Source organism: Dermacentor variabilis, unplaced genomic scaffold (genome assembly GCF_050947875.1).
Source record: "Dermacentor variabilis isolate Ectoservices unplaced genomic scaffold, ASM5094787v1 scaffold_12, whole genome shotgun sequence".
Taxonomy (NCBI): domain Eukaryota; kingdom Metazoa; phylum Arthropoda; class Arachnida; order Ixodida; family Ixodidae; genus Dermacentor; species Dermacentor variabilis.
Window position 1 is genome coordinate 40,554,119 of NW_027460280.1, and position 14,101 is coordinate 40,568,219.

Consider the following 14,101-nt stretch of genomic DNA (forward strand, 5'->3'; position numbering starts at 1 on the left):
ATATCTATAAACGTTGTGTGGCACTAGCCCGTTTTCTCTTGCTTTTCAGAGAAAGAGAATGATAACAGAATTTTTTTTTTTTCGGTTGTGTTCGTTCGGTTCTTTACGACGCACTCACACGTATTACGGAAAGTTTGCGCTCAAAAATAGCCATCGCATTCTTTTTATGCGAACCCTCTCATATATAATGGCTGTATGCAGGCCAAAAAGGCAATGCCGAAGCACAGAGCTTATAAATGTATCGTGCTGGCTCACCAACCGCAGTGATCCCTGTGTTAAGCAGCGCCATGGGCCTCATGCAGCAAGGCTAGCGTAGACATATGGCAATTTCAAGCATACTAGACTTGAAATGCGTGAGAACGATGTCAGTGTATCACAAATATTTGATAGCGCTTCCCGTTTAGGTGTTTCGTGGTTGCCGTAGGTTGGCTGTGCACGAACGATCATGCACTCTTATGTTTTATGTTTTACTCCCTACACCAATCGATCAGACAGTGAGCTGATTTACCATTTAATGCTGGTAATAGAGAGACTCCGGTTTTCTTTGTTGAATTAAAATCGATATAAGTAAAATATTAAACAACACATACACGCACCGCGACTGATAATGCGCGTACACCGCGGCTGATTATGCGCGTCACATTTTTGCGCCCCCAAGACATATTTCTGCCTACAGTGGTTATCGATGCACCGAAAGGCTTCCCTGACGACCTTATATGAACGAACATGGCACAAATTTCACAAAGTACGATCTAAAACATCTCAAAATCGTTCCGCAGCACGCGACAGCAATACTTTCAAGTAGCGCCGCGCCGGATCGCCCAAGCCAGAGAGGAGGAAAGGCTTTCCGCGCGCCGTATGCTCCTCACCCGGTGAAACGGTCTATATACAGTAGCATCTTATATCTGTGCTGTGTTTCCTACCAACATTCTTATGTGCCTTACCTCATGTACTATTGTAACAATGTATCCCCTCCCTTTTAATATGCTTGCAACATGTGTAAATCCTAGAATAGAAATAAACTATTGCATGTATGGTCTTTTCCAGGCATTACGTGTGTCTATGGAGGAACAACGCCAGCGTCAGGAGGATGAGGCCAGGCGGGCAGCTGCTAACTCTGCAAAGCAAGCAACCCAGGCTCCTACAACTGAGACGGAATGTATGGCTGCAGTCCTCTTTTGATACCTTTATAGTTTACTAAAGCAATGAAAGCTCTAGTTAAACCTCAGTGTGTTGAGCACAATGCGTTGGCGGCCTAGTTGGTTCGAATACATAATTACTTTGTTTAGCGCAAAACAACGGACACAAGAAAGACAAGCGCCTTGTCCTGTCGTCTTTCTTGTGTTCGTTGTTTTGCGCTAAACAAATTATGGACTCAGTGTGTTGCATTCCTGTATGGACAGCTTTTTGATGACAATCGATTACGGATATGCACTGTAGAAGAATCGACATTTGGGCAAGTTGGTACTGGTTGAACATCTTGAAGGGGCAGTGCAAGAAGACAAAAACAAAGCAGGAAAGACACCGGACGATCAGTTGTGATCAGCGCTGTCCTTTGTCTTTGTTGTCTTGCACTGCCCCTTCAGGATCTTGGATACATCCAACTCGAAGTGGATCGGGAAATAGTTTGGTACAGTGAAACCTCCTTAAACCGTAGTTGGCCAGAGCTCGGAAAAAGTACACACTAAACAATAGTACTGCTTAACCGAAATAGCATGAGATTGCCCACTTACTTGTCAAAAACGGAGCACGGAGAGAGTGCGATGAAAGGAGAAAAAAGACATGCAGTATTTGTTCACTTCGCGCGACAATTGTGTTATTTTCGTTTGATGCCGCGGTGGCCTAGCAGCGATGACAGCGGCCTCAAACTTGCTGAAGCTGTGAGCCAGCTTTTCAGCCCGCCCCCTCTTCCTGGCAAACACTTGCATGGCAGGTTCCTCATTCGCGTTGCATATTCTCCGTGCACAGGTGAGGTAGCATTGCAGAAGTTGCGGGGCACCTTTTCATTGCGGGCTGCCGTTCTCGTTACGATGATTGCATTCATGAGGCTAACGTAACACGCAACTTCTGCAACTGTTGGGCCTGAATTGCCTGTGCTGTCGCTTTCTGTGTTATCCTTATCACTGTCGCTAGGCGACACTTCGGCAACAACAGAGGCAACGATTGCGAAAAGTAGACCTCATAACTGACATCTCTTCGCAGTTGCAGCAGCGCTGCCGAGCAACTTCTTCGCATTCCAAATGCCACACACCGTAGTCGAACAGGTGCCAGCGCCGACTTTTCACGTCACGTTCGATAGCACGAACAATGTCTAATTTTTCTTCTAAGCTAAGCACCCGGCGTCTTTTATATCCGAGTTTCGGCATCACGGGAGTTCTCACTTGCACGACGCCACAACGCTCTCTGGCACGGCGCCGAAAGGATGTTGATGTGGCTTCACGCGCAAACGCATAGGGCACTTGGAGGCCATTGTGCTGATCTCTGAGGCTTGTTCTGCCTGGCCGCCTGATGGAGACGACGCACCGCCGTGTTTGCATGACGAAAGGTGGAAACACTACGTGTTAACCGATACGTACGATACAAAGCACATTATGTTCAATGGTCGCTGAGTGGGGGATTTGACTTTACTACTTTCAAATGAAACTACTGTTTAAGCGGGTACGGTTCAACGAGGTTTTACTGTATATTGATTTCTAAATATAAAATATGCCTACGAGAACCTTATCTGAGATCTCCGTACATCTTGGACAGTTTACTAAGATTGTCAAAAGTGTGAACTCGCGTGTCGAATACACGAAAGTTAACTTATTTTTAGGTTGTGCTGTAGAATGGTCTATACTGATCGCACCACTAGCCCTAAAAGCCTGCATCGCCCGAATGTGATGCCGTGGTGCACCTCACACATGTCCAAATACTTGTTGCATGTTTTTATTGGAGGTAAGCTAAATATAGGTGCACCGTCAAAGCAAACTAACCTGCACGAATATGCGCCGTGCCGCCATCGACGCACTCCTACTGAGAATTGTGTGTAAACATGCCCGACCGTGTGTCCAACAATGCGCCGTTTAACCCTGTGAGGGTCGAATTATTTTGAAAAAAACTTTCCCAGGTGGTCAAATTACTTTATTGCAAATCTTGAATGCACAAAATGTATAAAGTCGGGAATAAATAGTAAAAAATAATTAGGAACAGTAGTTTGGTGTCGGCATCACTCAGAACTGCAAAATGTTCAATAGTATTTCCGAGCGTGGTACTCCTTGAAACACGGGTTTACGCACAGCGCCTTATCGCAGTCTGCACACCTAAAATGCGTGTCTGTTCTCTTAGAGCGAGGAGTTGTGTTGGCGCACACATGACATCTCTGCGTGCGGCTTCCTTGGGCAGAGGTCTGAGGCACCCTCTCGCGTAAGCATGTTGCCGCGGAGAGCGAGAATACCTCGTGAGCGGTGGTGATAAACAAGCTAAGAGCAGTGCCAATCAAGATAGAAATCAACTTCCGCTGCCCCTGCGAGAGCGTGGCGACAAAGAGAAAAACCACGTTTCGCGGGCCTCCATTGCTATCACGCAGTGGAACCGAAACCGCGAAAGCGCGTTGCCACTGAGAGCGAGAATACCTCGCGAAAGGCACTGATAAGCAAGCTAAGAGCAGCGCCAATCAAGATAGAAATCAACTTCCACCGCCCTGCAAGAGAGTGCCGACAAAGACAAAAATGACGTTTCGTGCACCTCCGTTGCGATCACGCGGCGAAACCGAAACCGCCAAAGGGGCGTTGCCACAGTCAGAGCGACGCACTGAAGCTAGCAATCAGCTCTGTTTATCTCCCCAAGAAGGTAGCACTAATTTCAACCTCATCTTGTAAGTGCTAAGAGGTGGCAGCACCTCCCGGTGAGCACGCATCGTCATTATGGCGCGAAATTTCAAACAGAGGGTAGGAACCATACCCGTACGGCGAAGACCTTGCGGGACAGAAAACCGCTGCCGTACATGTACGGCGAAAACCTTCAAAGGGTTAAAACAGCTGATCATGATCCAGTCGCCGACTGATTTTTGGGGCTCCAAAAATTTGTACATGCTCGATTATTCGGTCTGCTTCACGCACGGAGCAAGAAACATATAGGAGTGGAAACCCCGCTGTTTGCGGCGACCAGAAAAAGTCGCATGCCCGCGGAGCCGTTATCGTGCTGGCGGCCTGGAAAGAAATCACCGCCGTTGAGAGCGCGCTGGAGCCGCCTGCCCGGGCACTGCATTCTTTTTTTTTTTTTTTTTCGCTGCGGCTTCTACGATGCGCCGCATCAACGTTACTAGACTAGGTTGTTTTCAAACTCCCGCGACTGCGTGGACCCACCACCGATCCTCGCATCTCATGGCGCTGCTGTCGCACTTTGCTCGGTCAGCACTGCGCGGACAGGGCGATGAAGCACTGTCCGTCGTTTATGTGTTTTGGCGCGTTGTATACATGCGTGTTTTGCTGCAGTCTCGGTGCACTTTTGCCACACTCTTATGCGTTTTAAATGCCGTGTGCGTTTTGAAGAGTTTACGGGCCGTATCATGCAATTTTATTTGGTGACGCGAATGCATATTTATGCTCCGTTCCTGCAGCGATATCTTACTTTGAATGTGCAAGTCTGCTCGCAAGGGAGCAAAGCTCAGGCAAGTTTCAACATTGCACTTGTGAATGCGGTGCTCTGATGAAAGAAATAGTGCTAGCTTCATTTTTTTATCCCGAAATGAAGTGCTGAGAGCGTGTATATACCGTGTGTCCCAGCTAACTTCAGCCAGTTTTAAAATATGCGAATGCCGCGTAGCTGGGCACAACCAAAGTAATGTTTGCCGTAGCTTTGATATTGAAATTATTATAAATCCGCCTAGTTAGGTAATGCGTAGTTAATTCATTATTAATAATTATCCAATAATTGTTAGTGTACTTCTTAATTCACTCATTAATAAATTAGTTCATCTATTTATGTAATTTGTTGCCACCACCAAAGGTCGAGGCTTCAACGACCGTGGGTTCGAGTGCCTTAACTCTATTTTAATTAACTGTGCCTTAATTAACTTCGCCTAATTCACTCTGCCTTGACTGGCGTCATGAATTGCCTCGATTGGTTCGCTTGGGCTCCCGTGACTTTTTTAGACCATCGTGTGGTTGCGCTAACATCGCCTCATGTGTTCACATTAATAATTAATTAGTACTAAGCAGCAACAGCTCATTAATATAGAGCGCATTGGACGGCCGGCGCTGCTGCGGCCCTGGACTAAGGACTCCACAGCACACTCTGGGGCAGCGCAGCAGCATTTTCACAGCTACGTAAAGTTTTTTAATCAATCTCCTAAACGCGAGACTATACAAACATTTAAAGACGCATCGGTGAAAACACTTGCTGAGTACGTAAGTTGCGAAGTCTGAGGACTCAAGCCCCTTCGCCAACGCAGAGCTGCGCCCGCGTAGAGCTACTTGCGGTGCTCCCGCCCTCTGGCGGCAAACCAAGACAAGGGGCCACCCGCAATGTACGGCTCACGGAGAGTTTGACAACTGAGCCTAGTCTAGTAAAATTGGCGGCGCCACTGTATATGGCCCCGTCGGCGCATACAACAATTGTGGCCTTATGTGGTCGCCCACGCTCGCTCGCGCTGACGGGAGTTTCACCTCCTAAATGTCTTACTCCGTGGCTTCACGGCACCACCATTCTCCCCATAGACTGTAATGTATAACTGCTGAAAAAGTTCAGACACCTTGCAAGCTCTCGTGTGATTTTTCGGACACTCCTTGAGCCAACTCAATTGAGAGCACCATGCACAGACTCTGACCGGTGCATGGTTTGACTTGCTGAACGCCATTTTTGTTTTGAACGGAGCCTCCTTGCTGCCCCACGGCGTGGCGCTACTGCAAATTCCTGCTCATCATCATTGTTTCTGCCTGGTTTGATAGAGTGGCTATAGCAGTTACGGTCTCAGCTTAGTAAGCCATGTCAAGACTATCCAGCAGCTGATTTGTTTCTTTCTTCGTGCACGACGCTGTGAGTAGGCCACGTTTTTCTTTTGCAACTGGTGTCGGCGTGGTGATGTTTGCATTGTGTGCTGTGTCGGGGTTGTGGTGATCCAACGCAGTATACGGAAACATTGCGTCAAGTGTCTAATGGCGCCGACTGTGCCGGGGAATGCTGGCAAGCGGGTGCCGGGAGGCCTAGGATTTGTCGCCTTCCGATGTGCTCCCTACTGACGCCGAAAATGTTCTGCTGAGACCTGCGCAGTGGTTGCATTGATATTCCAGACACCGTCTCATTTGACAGTTTCGCAGGTGCTGATACTGCTGTAATGACATGCGCAGAACTCGACGACGGTGAGATCATTTGTCAGGTTTCTGCTGCGCCACCGGACGATGACTCCGAGTTGGAAGATGACGCACCATGTGCTAACTTGGCTAAGCAAACAGCGTGCTTCGACGACCTCTGACAGCACTTCAAACGAGAAGGGGGCAAAATAACAGTGGAACTGGTCTATTCTATCCAAAGTTGAAAACGTATGAAATTGTTACTTTACATGGAATTTTTTTTTAACTTCCTCAAAATTTTGATGTGTTCCAGGTGCAGAAATGTAATATTATAGACTTACTGCACTCCCTGAGAGCCTAGTGATCGGATAAGACAAATTGTTCAAATTGGATGATTAGGAGAGCAAATGTACATGACCAAAAAGTGTTTTGAAGAAAGTAGAAACTCCTTGATGCATGAAATTGTCATAGCCAATAGCTGAGATGGTTCCAGGGGAGTAATCTGGATGAGGCTTTCCTCGCTGCCTCCACTTCACAGCTGGTTGAAAAGCTGCCAAGTACACTTGTTTCCTCTCTGCATCAACAGTGCTACGGCAGTCCTTTCAGTGCCCTTCTGACTACCTGTTCTAGCTGCAACTTTCTCAGTATGATTGAGGTGGCCTCAAAAATGCTAAGGTTGAAGCGCATGCATTTTTTTCATTTGGAGCAAGGCTCCAAAGCAGAGCGCAGTGCCTCATTGGCATTCTGCACATGTCCTCGCTGACATTGTAGCAGCTTCTTGTCAGCCATACGCTCCAAGATTGGATGCAGAGTACTGCTGACCGCTTATGGCAGGTTGTACCTGCTTTTTGGTTGTAGCTCTTTCTTTGCCATGGCCGAAATATACTTTCACCACGAGTTGGGACCATGCAGGCACAAGTTGATTCGGTTGCTCATCTGTCGATGGTAGTGTGATAGAATGTGGCCCATACTGCATTGTGCATTTTATCGATGTCTCCAGCAAAAGGCTGGATTGCCCATCCTTAATGGCTGGAGATCTTTGTGATCAGATCTCCAGTCTGCCATCCTTTGCCACTAATGCACTGTCCATGTTCATCAGACTTGTGCTTTTGCACAAGGTTACGAAGTGTCGTGCCCATGCACTCCTTCCTGTACATGATTTGTGCAGTCTTATTTTTTAACTGGAATAAAGCCATAAGCTTTCGCTTTATCAATGGCACTAAAGGACCTGCTATAAGTGCTTTGTGCATTCTCTGGTTGCTGCTGAGCTCAGTTTTCTTTTCAATTAATTCTGGTATGTCTTGTTATGCATACCTCTGTGGGAAATTTAGGGCAGTCTGCCTGTTTCCTGTGCTCTGTACAGCGCACACCGCAAGATTGATTTCAGATGGGTTGCAGGTTGCAGAGCCTGCAGCTCGTCGTGAGGTTCACCACAATTGTTGCAAACACTTTCAGTTTCACGGCTATGCCGTACTTACGCGTGTCCCTTTCAATAGTTGGTGGTCAACGACGCATCCATCAAACGGCAACTTCCAACAAGCTGTTCACGGCAACCAGGTCTATAATTGTACACATCATGGACAAACACGGGTCACTGCACTCACTCTATGACAAGGTGGTGGCAGCCTTGTTTGTGCTAGGTAACGATGAAGCAGCTGACAGCCAATAACAAGTTGCCATTTTGTCACATATTGGCTGATGACCAATCATATAGCAAGATTCAGTCTTTTTTACATGTTTGACAGCCCTCTGCAATGTATATTTGAATGCCCGTGCTTGGCAGGAAAGAAAGCCCGAAGGATGCATTTTGAAAGGAGGCCATTATGATCAAGCTCCGATGAATGGTTAAGAACATTGGAGAAAGAAAAACAAAAACTAAGGAGAGACCCTGACGTCATTCTTTTGTAAAGCTCAGTGACACTGAAAGTTGGCATTACTCCGCCATGTTGTCGGGCAGCTTCTCCTGTCTTGTTTACATTTCTCGCCTTCGGCATGCAGCCACGCCCGGGCTGTGTGGACATGCTCCCGCCGTAGTGATCCGACCGACAAATCCAGTTGCGGTGTATACCATCACGACACCGTTGCCCAAGCCATTTCATCCAAGTATCGTGCTGTAGCGTTTAGAGGACTTCATAATAAACTCTGTAAATTAGTCCCCGCTAGTCTTGCTGGCTTTTCTGAAAATAAATCTACATTCTCACTGTGCTGCAAGAATGCACAGGTGATGACCGGCAGCACGCTTTATGCACATCACAACCTATGGCTAGCCCATTGGCAGTTTTTGCTGTTCATGGCTTTTTAGGAATTTTTTAGAGCACAGCTCTTGAGCACCCGCTCCTGCGGTGAGTGGCGGCGGCGGCGGCATACCCGAGCGAGCAAGCGGAGCGAAAGATGAAAGTGAATGCGGAGAAGAGGCTGCAGCGGAAGAATGAGGTGGAAAGCAGACGAGGGTGTGGCGAAAGCGCAATGCGGCGACAATGGCTACGACATGGCACCAGAGTAGCGCGTGTTGTTTGGGAGGTCTTTCCGCAGCGGCTGCTCTGAATCGTGCCCACGTGCCACCCACACGCTGCCTTGTGATCTCCCGATTAGCGAGGCAGTTGTCACACTTTGCTCTGTTTGCACCGTGATGCATGAGACGTATTGTTAGTGCCAGCCAATATTTTGTGAAATGAAAACACATATAGAGCTGCTCTCAAATTTTGCATTAGGGAGTATCATAATCGTCGGTGAATTTTAGAGCACAGCTCTTAGGCACCCGTTCCTGTGCCAGCAAGAACGGGTGCCTAAGCGGGGTTTGTCCATTAATTACACCTAATGGGTTTTGTTCCTTAATTACTCACAGCAGCCGCTTCTTTCCCATCCTCCCACGTGCCTGTTTTACGGGCCACAAATGCATCGTCCGTTGCCAAAAGAAGAAATACTGCGCAGACGTTGCTCATGTGCAAGCCGTTTAGCATACATATTCTGAAGCACAGCGGTTTCAGTCTGATGACACGTTAACATGAATCCAGCACAAACTGGAAATATATTCCCAGATTGTCCTTTGTCCATGGTGTGTAAGTGGTGTAAATTATTGCATGCACGCTCATTTCACACTTTTTGCTTATTCCAGTCTCGCCTCGCCACAATGAAAGCCAGGAGAGCGCAGTCTAGATAACTCAACAGAACAAGACACAGAGACTAATGCGATTCATGCATGCAAGACACCTTTGCCACAATAAGAGGCCTACAGGGCAGCACATGCACGAGCATACACTGCCATAGCAAAACTGCCATTTCACTGTGACAGCATAGCGACCGCTACAGCGAAAAATACCACGTGGCTTCCTCCACTTTTCTCATTGCGCACGAAGGGGGTAAGGCCTCTGTTTTTTTCTTCCTCCATGGTTGCGAAATTGTGAATGGCGCGATATTGGCTGCCTTGGGGGGACATTTCTCAAGAATGAAACACGCATGTTCGCACAATATTGTTTTTTATCAAAACTATGCATTTAACAGTGTTGAATTCTTGCGAGCAGGCGCAGAATGATGTGCTAAGTGTGACCATAGCAAAATTGAAAAATAGGCTTTTTTGTAATTTTTTCGTCTTCAAAACCTGTGGCTTTGAAGGGGGGACATATCTTGGAGTCAAAAGTATGACACAAAGATCTACTTTTGATTTGTTATTTTTCTAATCTATGTACATATGACGCAGCTGCTGAAAAAATGAACTACCTTAATGACGTCTTTGAGGAAAGAAAGGCCGTTTTATCTCCATGAGATGCTCAGTTTTGCCTATGAAAGGGCTGAAAAGGACCCATTTTGCCGTTCACTATTCCAAAATTGCTTATCAGAGCCTGGCCATATAGGTTTTCTTTCAAGGAGCATCTTTTCTGGCTTGCTTTGCTTCCAAATTTTTTGCACCCAGGAGAATAAAATGCTATCACACGATTTCACGATCTCACATTGTTAATTTGTTGCATCAGCTGCCCGGACACTCCCAAGCCCTTTGCTTTAGGTTTACATAATTGCTCTGTTCCATGCACACAGCTGGCTCAAGTGAAGAACGACTGCTGGAGCGAGCCCTAGCAATGTCTATGGAAACAGATCCAGCACCTCCAACCACGACTGCCAGTCTACCAGACTTCTCGGCCATGACAGAGGATGAACAGATTGCTTACGCCATGCAGATGTCCCTCCAGCAGGCCCGTGAGTCTACATTTGTTTGCTTGCTGGACTAGATAGTTTATCTTCGAGCTTGTTGAATGCTTTATTCAGCATGCTGTCTTCCAAAGGAAGCCAGACTGAAGTACAATAGAAGCTTACACACTGGTGGTTCAGCAATATAGTGCAGCAGATCTAGTCAACAACAAAAGTTTACAGAGACATGGGTTCTATGACAAATGTGAACAGCTACTACATACTGCAACTTTAAATTCAAGGCTATGTGCCCAGACTTCACAGGAATTGTGCTTTTCCTCAAATCCTGTGTCCCGTATACTTCTGTGGCTGACTGTGCATGTAACTGTTTGTTAATTTGAATTTCATGAGAATGCCAAAACAGTTCAAACTAAAATTCAAACTAGTGAGAATTGTGAACAGCAGTTACGAGACCTCACACAGGTTTTTCGTTTTTTTTTTTAATTGCCGGTCCACTTAACTGTCCACAGGCAAACAGTGAGTAATGGTTGGTTGCAGCTCTAGTCTTGAAGACAAATAAGCGCTTTTTTATAAACACTCCTCTGGTTGGCCAGTGCTTAGTCAACTGTAGGAACAAATTTATGTCCCGGCACCTCGCAGCTTGGCCTGCAGTGCATTACATACGTGGCTATGCAACATCTGTGTGGTGTTGCCAATGGTTCCGCACTTTCTAGCTATGTACATATTTGAAGAATGAGCTTTTGCCAGTACCACGTTTGCTGAAATGTACGGGGGCACACATATTGTATGGAAATTCCGGTAGTCTTTTCATCACGCAACCTTACATGCAATGCGACATTGATGGCCGGCTTCTTCTCGTACGTGTGGTTGAGGTGAACCAGATTTAAGCTACACTAGCTCTGCAGTTACGTGCCAGCATCGACAAACAGGGTAACAAATGAAGCTAAAGTAGAGGCTTTCCAATGTTGTCTCTCATGACAGCAAGCAGGTCAGTTTTCTTAGCACATAGAATTTTTTTTAGATGGTGTAAGCATTTCTATGCTTACCCAACAAGAAAAACTGTCTGTCATGTAAGGCGACTACTTTCAAGATAGAGCCCACAGCAGCAAGCGAATTCTCCTTTGTGTTGCCTTTCACTTCAACGTGACCGAAGTGGCGAGAACACAGCGCTGAAGAAGCTCTCGGCACACACTGCACTCTGCCCGTTTCGCAGATAACTTTTGACATATGGGCCCACATGTCTCTCTGCTTACGTGAAGTAAGCAGCGAGAACACAGTGCGCGAAGCTATTGGCAGTTGGCACTCTGTCTGCATTATAACACAGATTGCTTTCAAGATGCAGCCCACATGGCCATGCCATACGCAGCTGACACCAGGGTACGGTTGGTCAGTTCATGATGGTTCAACGCAGATGGATAAAGTATAAACCCAATGTAAGCAGTCTTGTGCGCAACAGCGACAAGCCATGCAATGGAGATGGCTGTTGCATTTGCTCGTTGCCTGCAAAGACTTTGAGTGACGTCTCCCCGGTGTTGCCAGTATGAGAGCAGCAGATTTGTGCTGAAACTGGCATGACGCATATGTTATTAATTTAAGTTGATTTGTTTTATTGTAAAGAGCAGCATCAAATTTTTAGTTGAATATGAAGATTTAGTCGTTTGCTCGTTCAGTGCGACAATCGGTAGCACTTGTCTGATGTACAGGCGCCAAAAAAAGTGGTATACTCTACGCAGCAGGAGCTGGAGCGGCGGCACACTGCATCGCGACGCCATCTACAAGCGGCATCTGGGATCGACATGCCTGCAGATAATAAAGGGCACCCATTGGCTGTCTCGATCCCAGATGCTGCCTGTAGGTGGCGTTGCGATGCAGTTTGCCGTTGCTCCGGCTCCTGCTGCGTAGAGTATACCACTTTTGTCGGCGCCTGTACATCCAGTTCCGGCTTCACGCTATTGGCTAGTCACTCTTAGCACTTCCGGGTGCCGAGCGATGAATTCTAGATTTCTAGAACCATGCGATGGCTCGTTTCATCTCTGTCGTGCACAATATCGCTCTCATGGGGTTTGGACTTTCAGCCGCAGGCATCCTTTCAGCCGCAGGCATCACGAGTAGGTTAACTTTTTGAGTGAAGGCAACCGGTCACTAAACCCACACATGCTATCTGAAGGCGTCATTGATGCCGGATTCGTTGTTAGCTTCTTGCGATATGATTAACAAAAATCGGGCCCCTCGGTTAGCCCCATTTCTTCTCATTCATTACATAACAAGTGTCTTCAATCCAGCAACATCAATGCCTTCAGGTAGCAAGTGTGGGTTTATTGACGAGTTGGCTTCAGTAACTCGTGACACCTGCTGCTGAAACGATGTTCCACATCCGCCGCCAAGGTTTGTGAGTAGTGTTGCTGGCTAATGCTCCCAGGGTTTGTTTAGTAGTAAAACATAAATACTCAAAGTGGATGGGAAAATTTAGTAGTAAAACATAAATACTCAAGAAAGTGAATGGGAAAACGGTGCCGCAGTAGCCCAATTGGTAGAGCATCGCACGCGCAATGCGAAGACGTGGGTTTGTTCTCCACCTGTGGCAAGTTGTATTCTCATCCACTTTCATTTCCATTAATTCATTATTTCTTTAATTTAATTAGTATGTACAAGTAATTTCCCCTGTGTTGTCCTTGGTGTCTTTGTTTGTTGGCTTCTTGTGATATAAATATATCACTGATGACACTAAACTGCATGCAGGTGAGCAAATGGCACAATGCTTACATACCATATTTACTTGCATAATGATTGCACTTGCATAATGATTGCACCCCTGAATTTTGTTGTCAAAAATTCAATTTTTTTTCTTTCCCATGTAATGATCGCACCCCGAACTTGTCACAGCGATATGTCGTGTGCCAAGTCTAGCTAATCATGATCGCGCTTACCATCTGTCGAATGCTGTGCGAACGACTCTTGAAAACATACCAAGCGGTTTGCATGCACCCAACATTCTTAAGCAGATGCCCCATTTCATTCCTTTCATCACTTTCCGCATAAAAAAAAAAAAAAAAAAGGTACGACCAAACTTGCCTCGGCTTTATTATTTGTAGGCTTCATAATGGGTTTTGGTCAATAACAAAACATAAAAGGCACCTTTCGATTCTTCTCGTCTGCACTCGTGGGCAAGCAACAAATCGCGAGCAGCAATGATAGTGGCCACGTTTACACTGATACGTGAGAAGTGTACCTTATTCATACGATGACGCTTGTAACGCAGCTATTTGCCCACACTTAGCGGAAATGTGCCGTATTAGCATAGCAGCAAAGACAAATACCGCAGTTTCCGCAGCATGCCCGCCAGGGGTTTCTGTCACTGGCAGCGAAGCGTGCCCATCTCTGTTTCTGTCGCCTCAAAGTGGACATGGCTACGTTATTATCGCAAACTTGTCGATATTAACTATATAATTCAGTACTGATACAGAAGACATCGTTTTAATGCGCGTAAAGTACTCGCACGAAGAAAAATAATTGCGTTCGGCGCGTTCCGCTTGCTCCGCCGGCAGCCACCTGCTTGTTGACCCATTGTCATCCCGCAGCAAATGTGGGATGAAAAAAGGAAATGTTTCTTTTCATGGGAAGTTTAACCTGTGTAATGATCACACCCCTGAATTTGTGCCGGAATTTTTTTTTTACAAAAAAGTTCA

At 46.5% G+C, this 14,101-nt stretch overlaps 1 protein-coding gene across 1 annotated transcript in view; it reads left to right on the forward strand.

Moving 5' to 3' along the window:
* The window catches only part of LOC142566035 (26S proteasome non-ATPase regulatory subunit 4-like), a 47,490-nt gene that overhangs the window by 19,264 nt on the left and 14,125 nt on the right, over positions 1–14,101 (forward strand). Inside the window, exons 8-9 of the mRNA XM_075676738.1 lie at positions 1,048–1,159; positions 10,305–10,463. Coding sequence (XP_075532853.1) covers positions 1,048–1,159; positions 10,305–10,463 — 271 coding nt within the window. The remainder of the gene's footprint in view (positions 1–1,047; positions 1,160–10,304; positions 10,464–14,101) is intronic.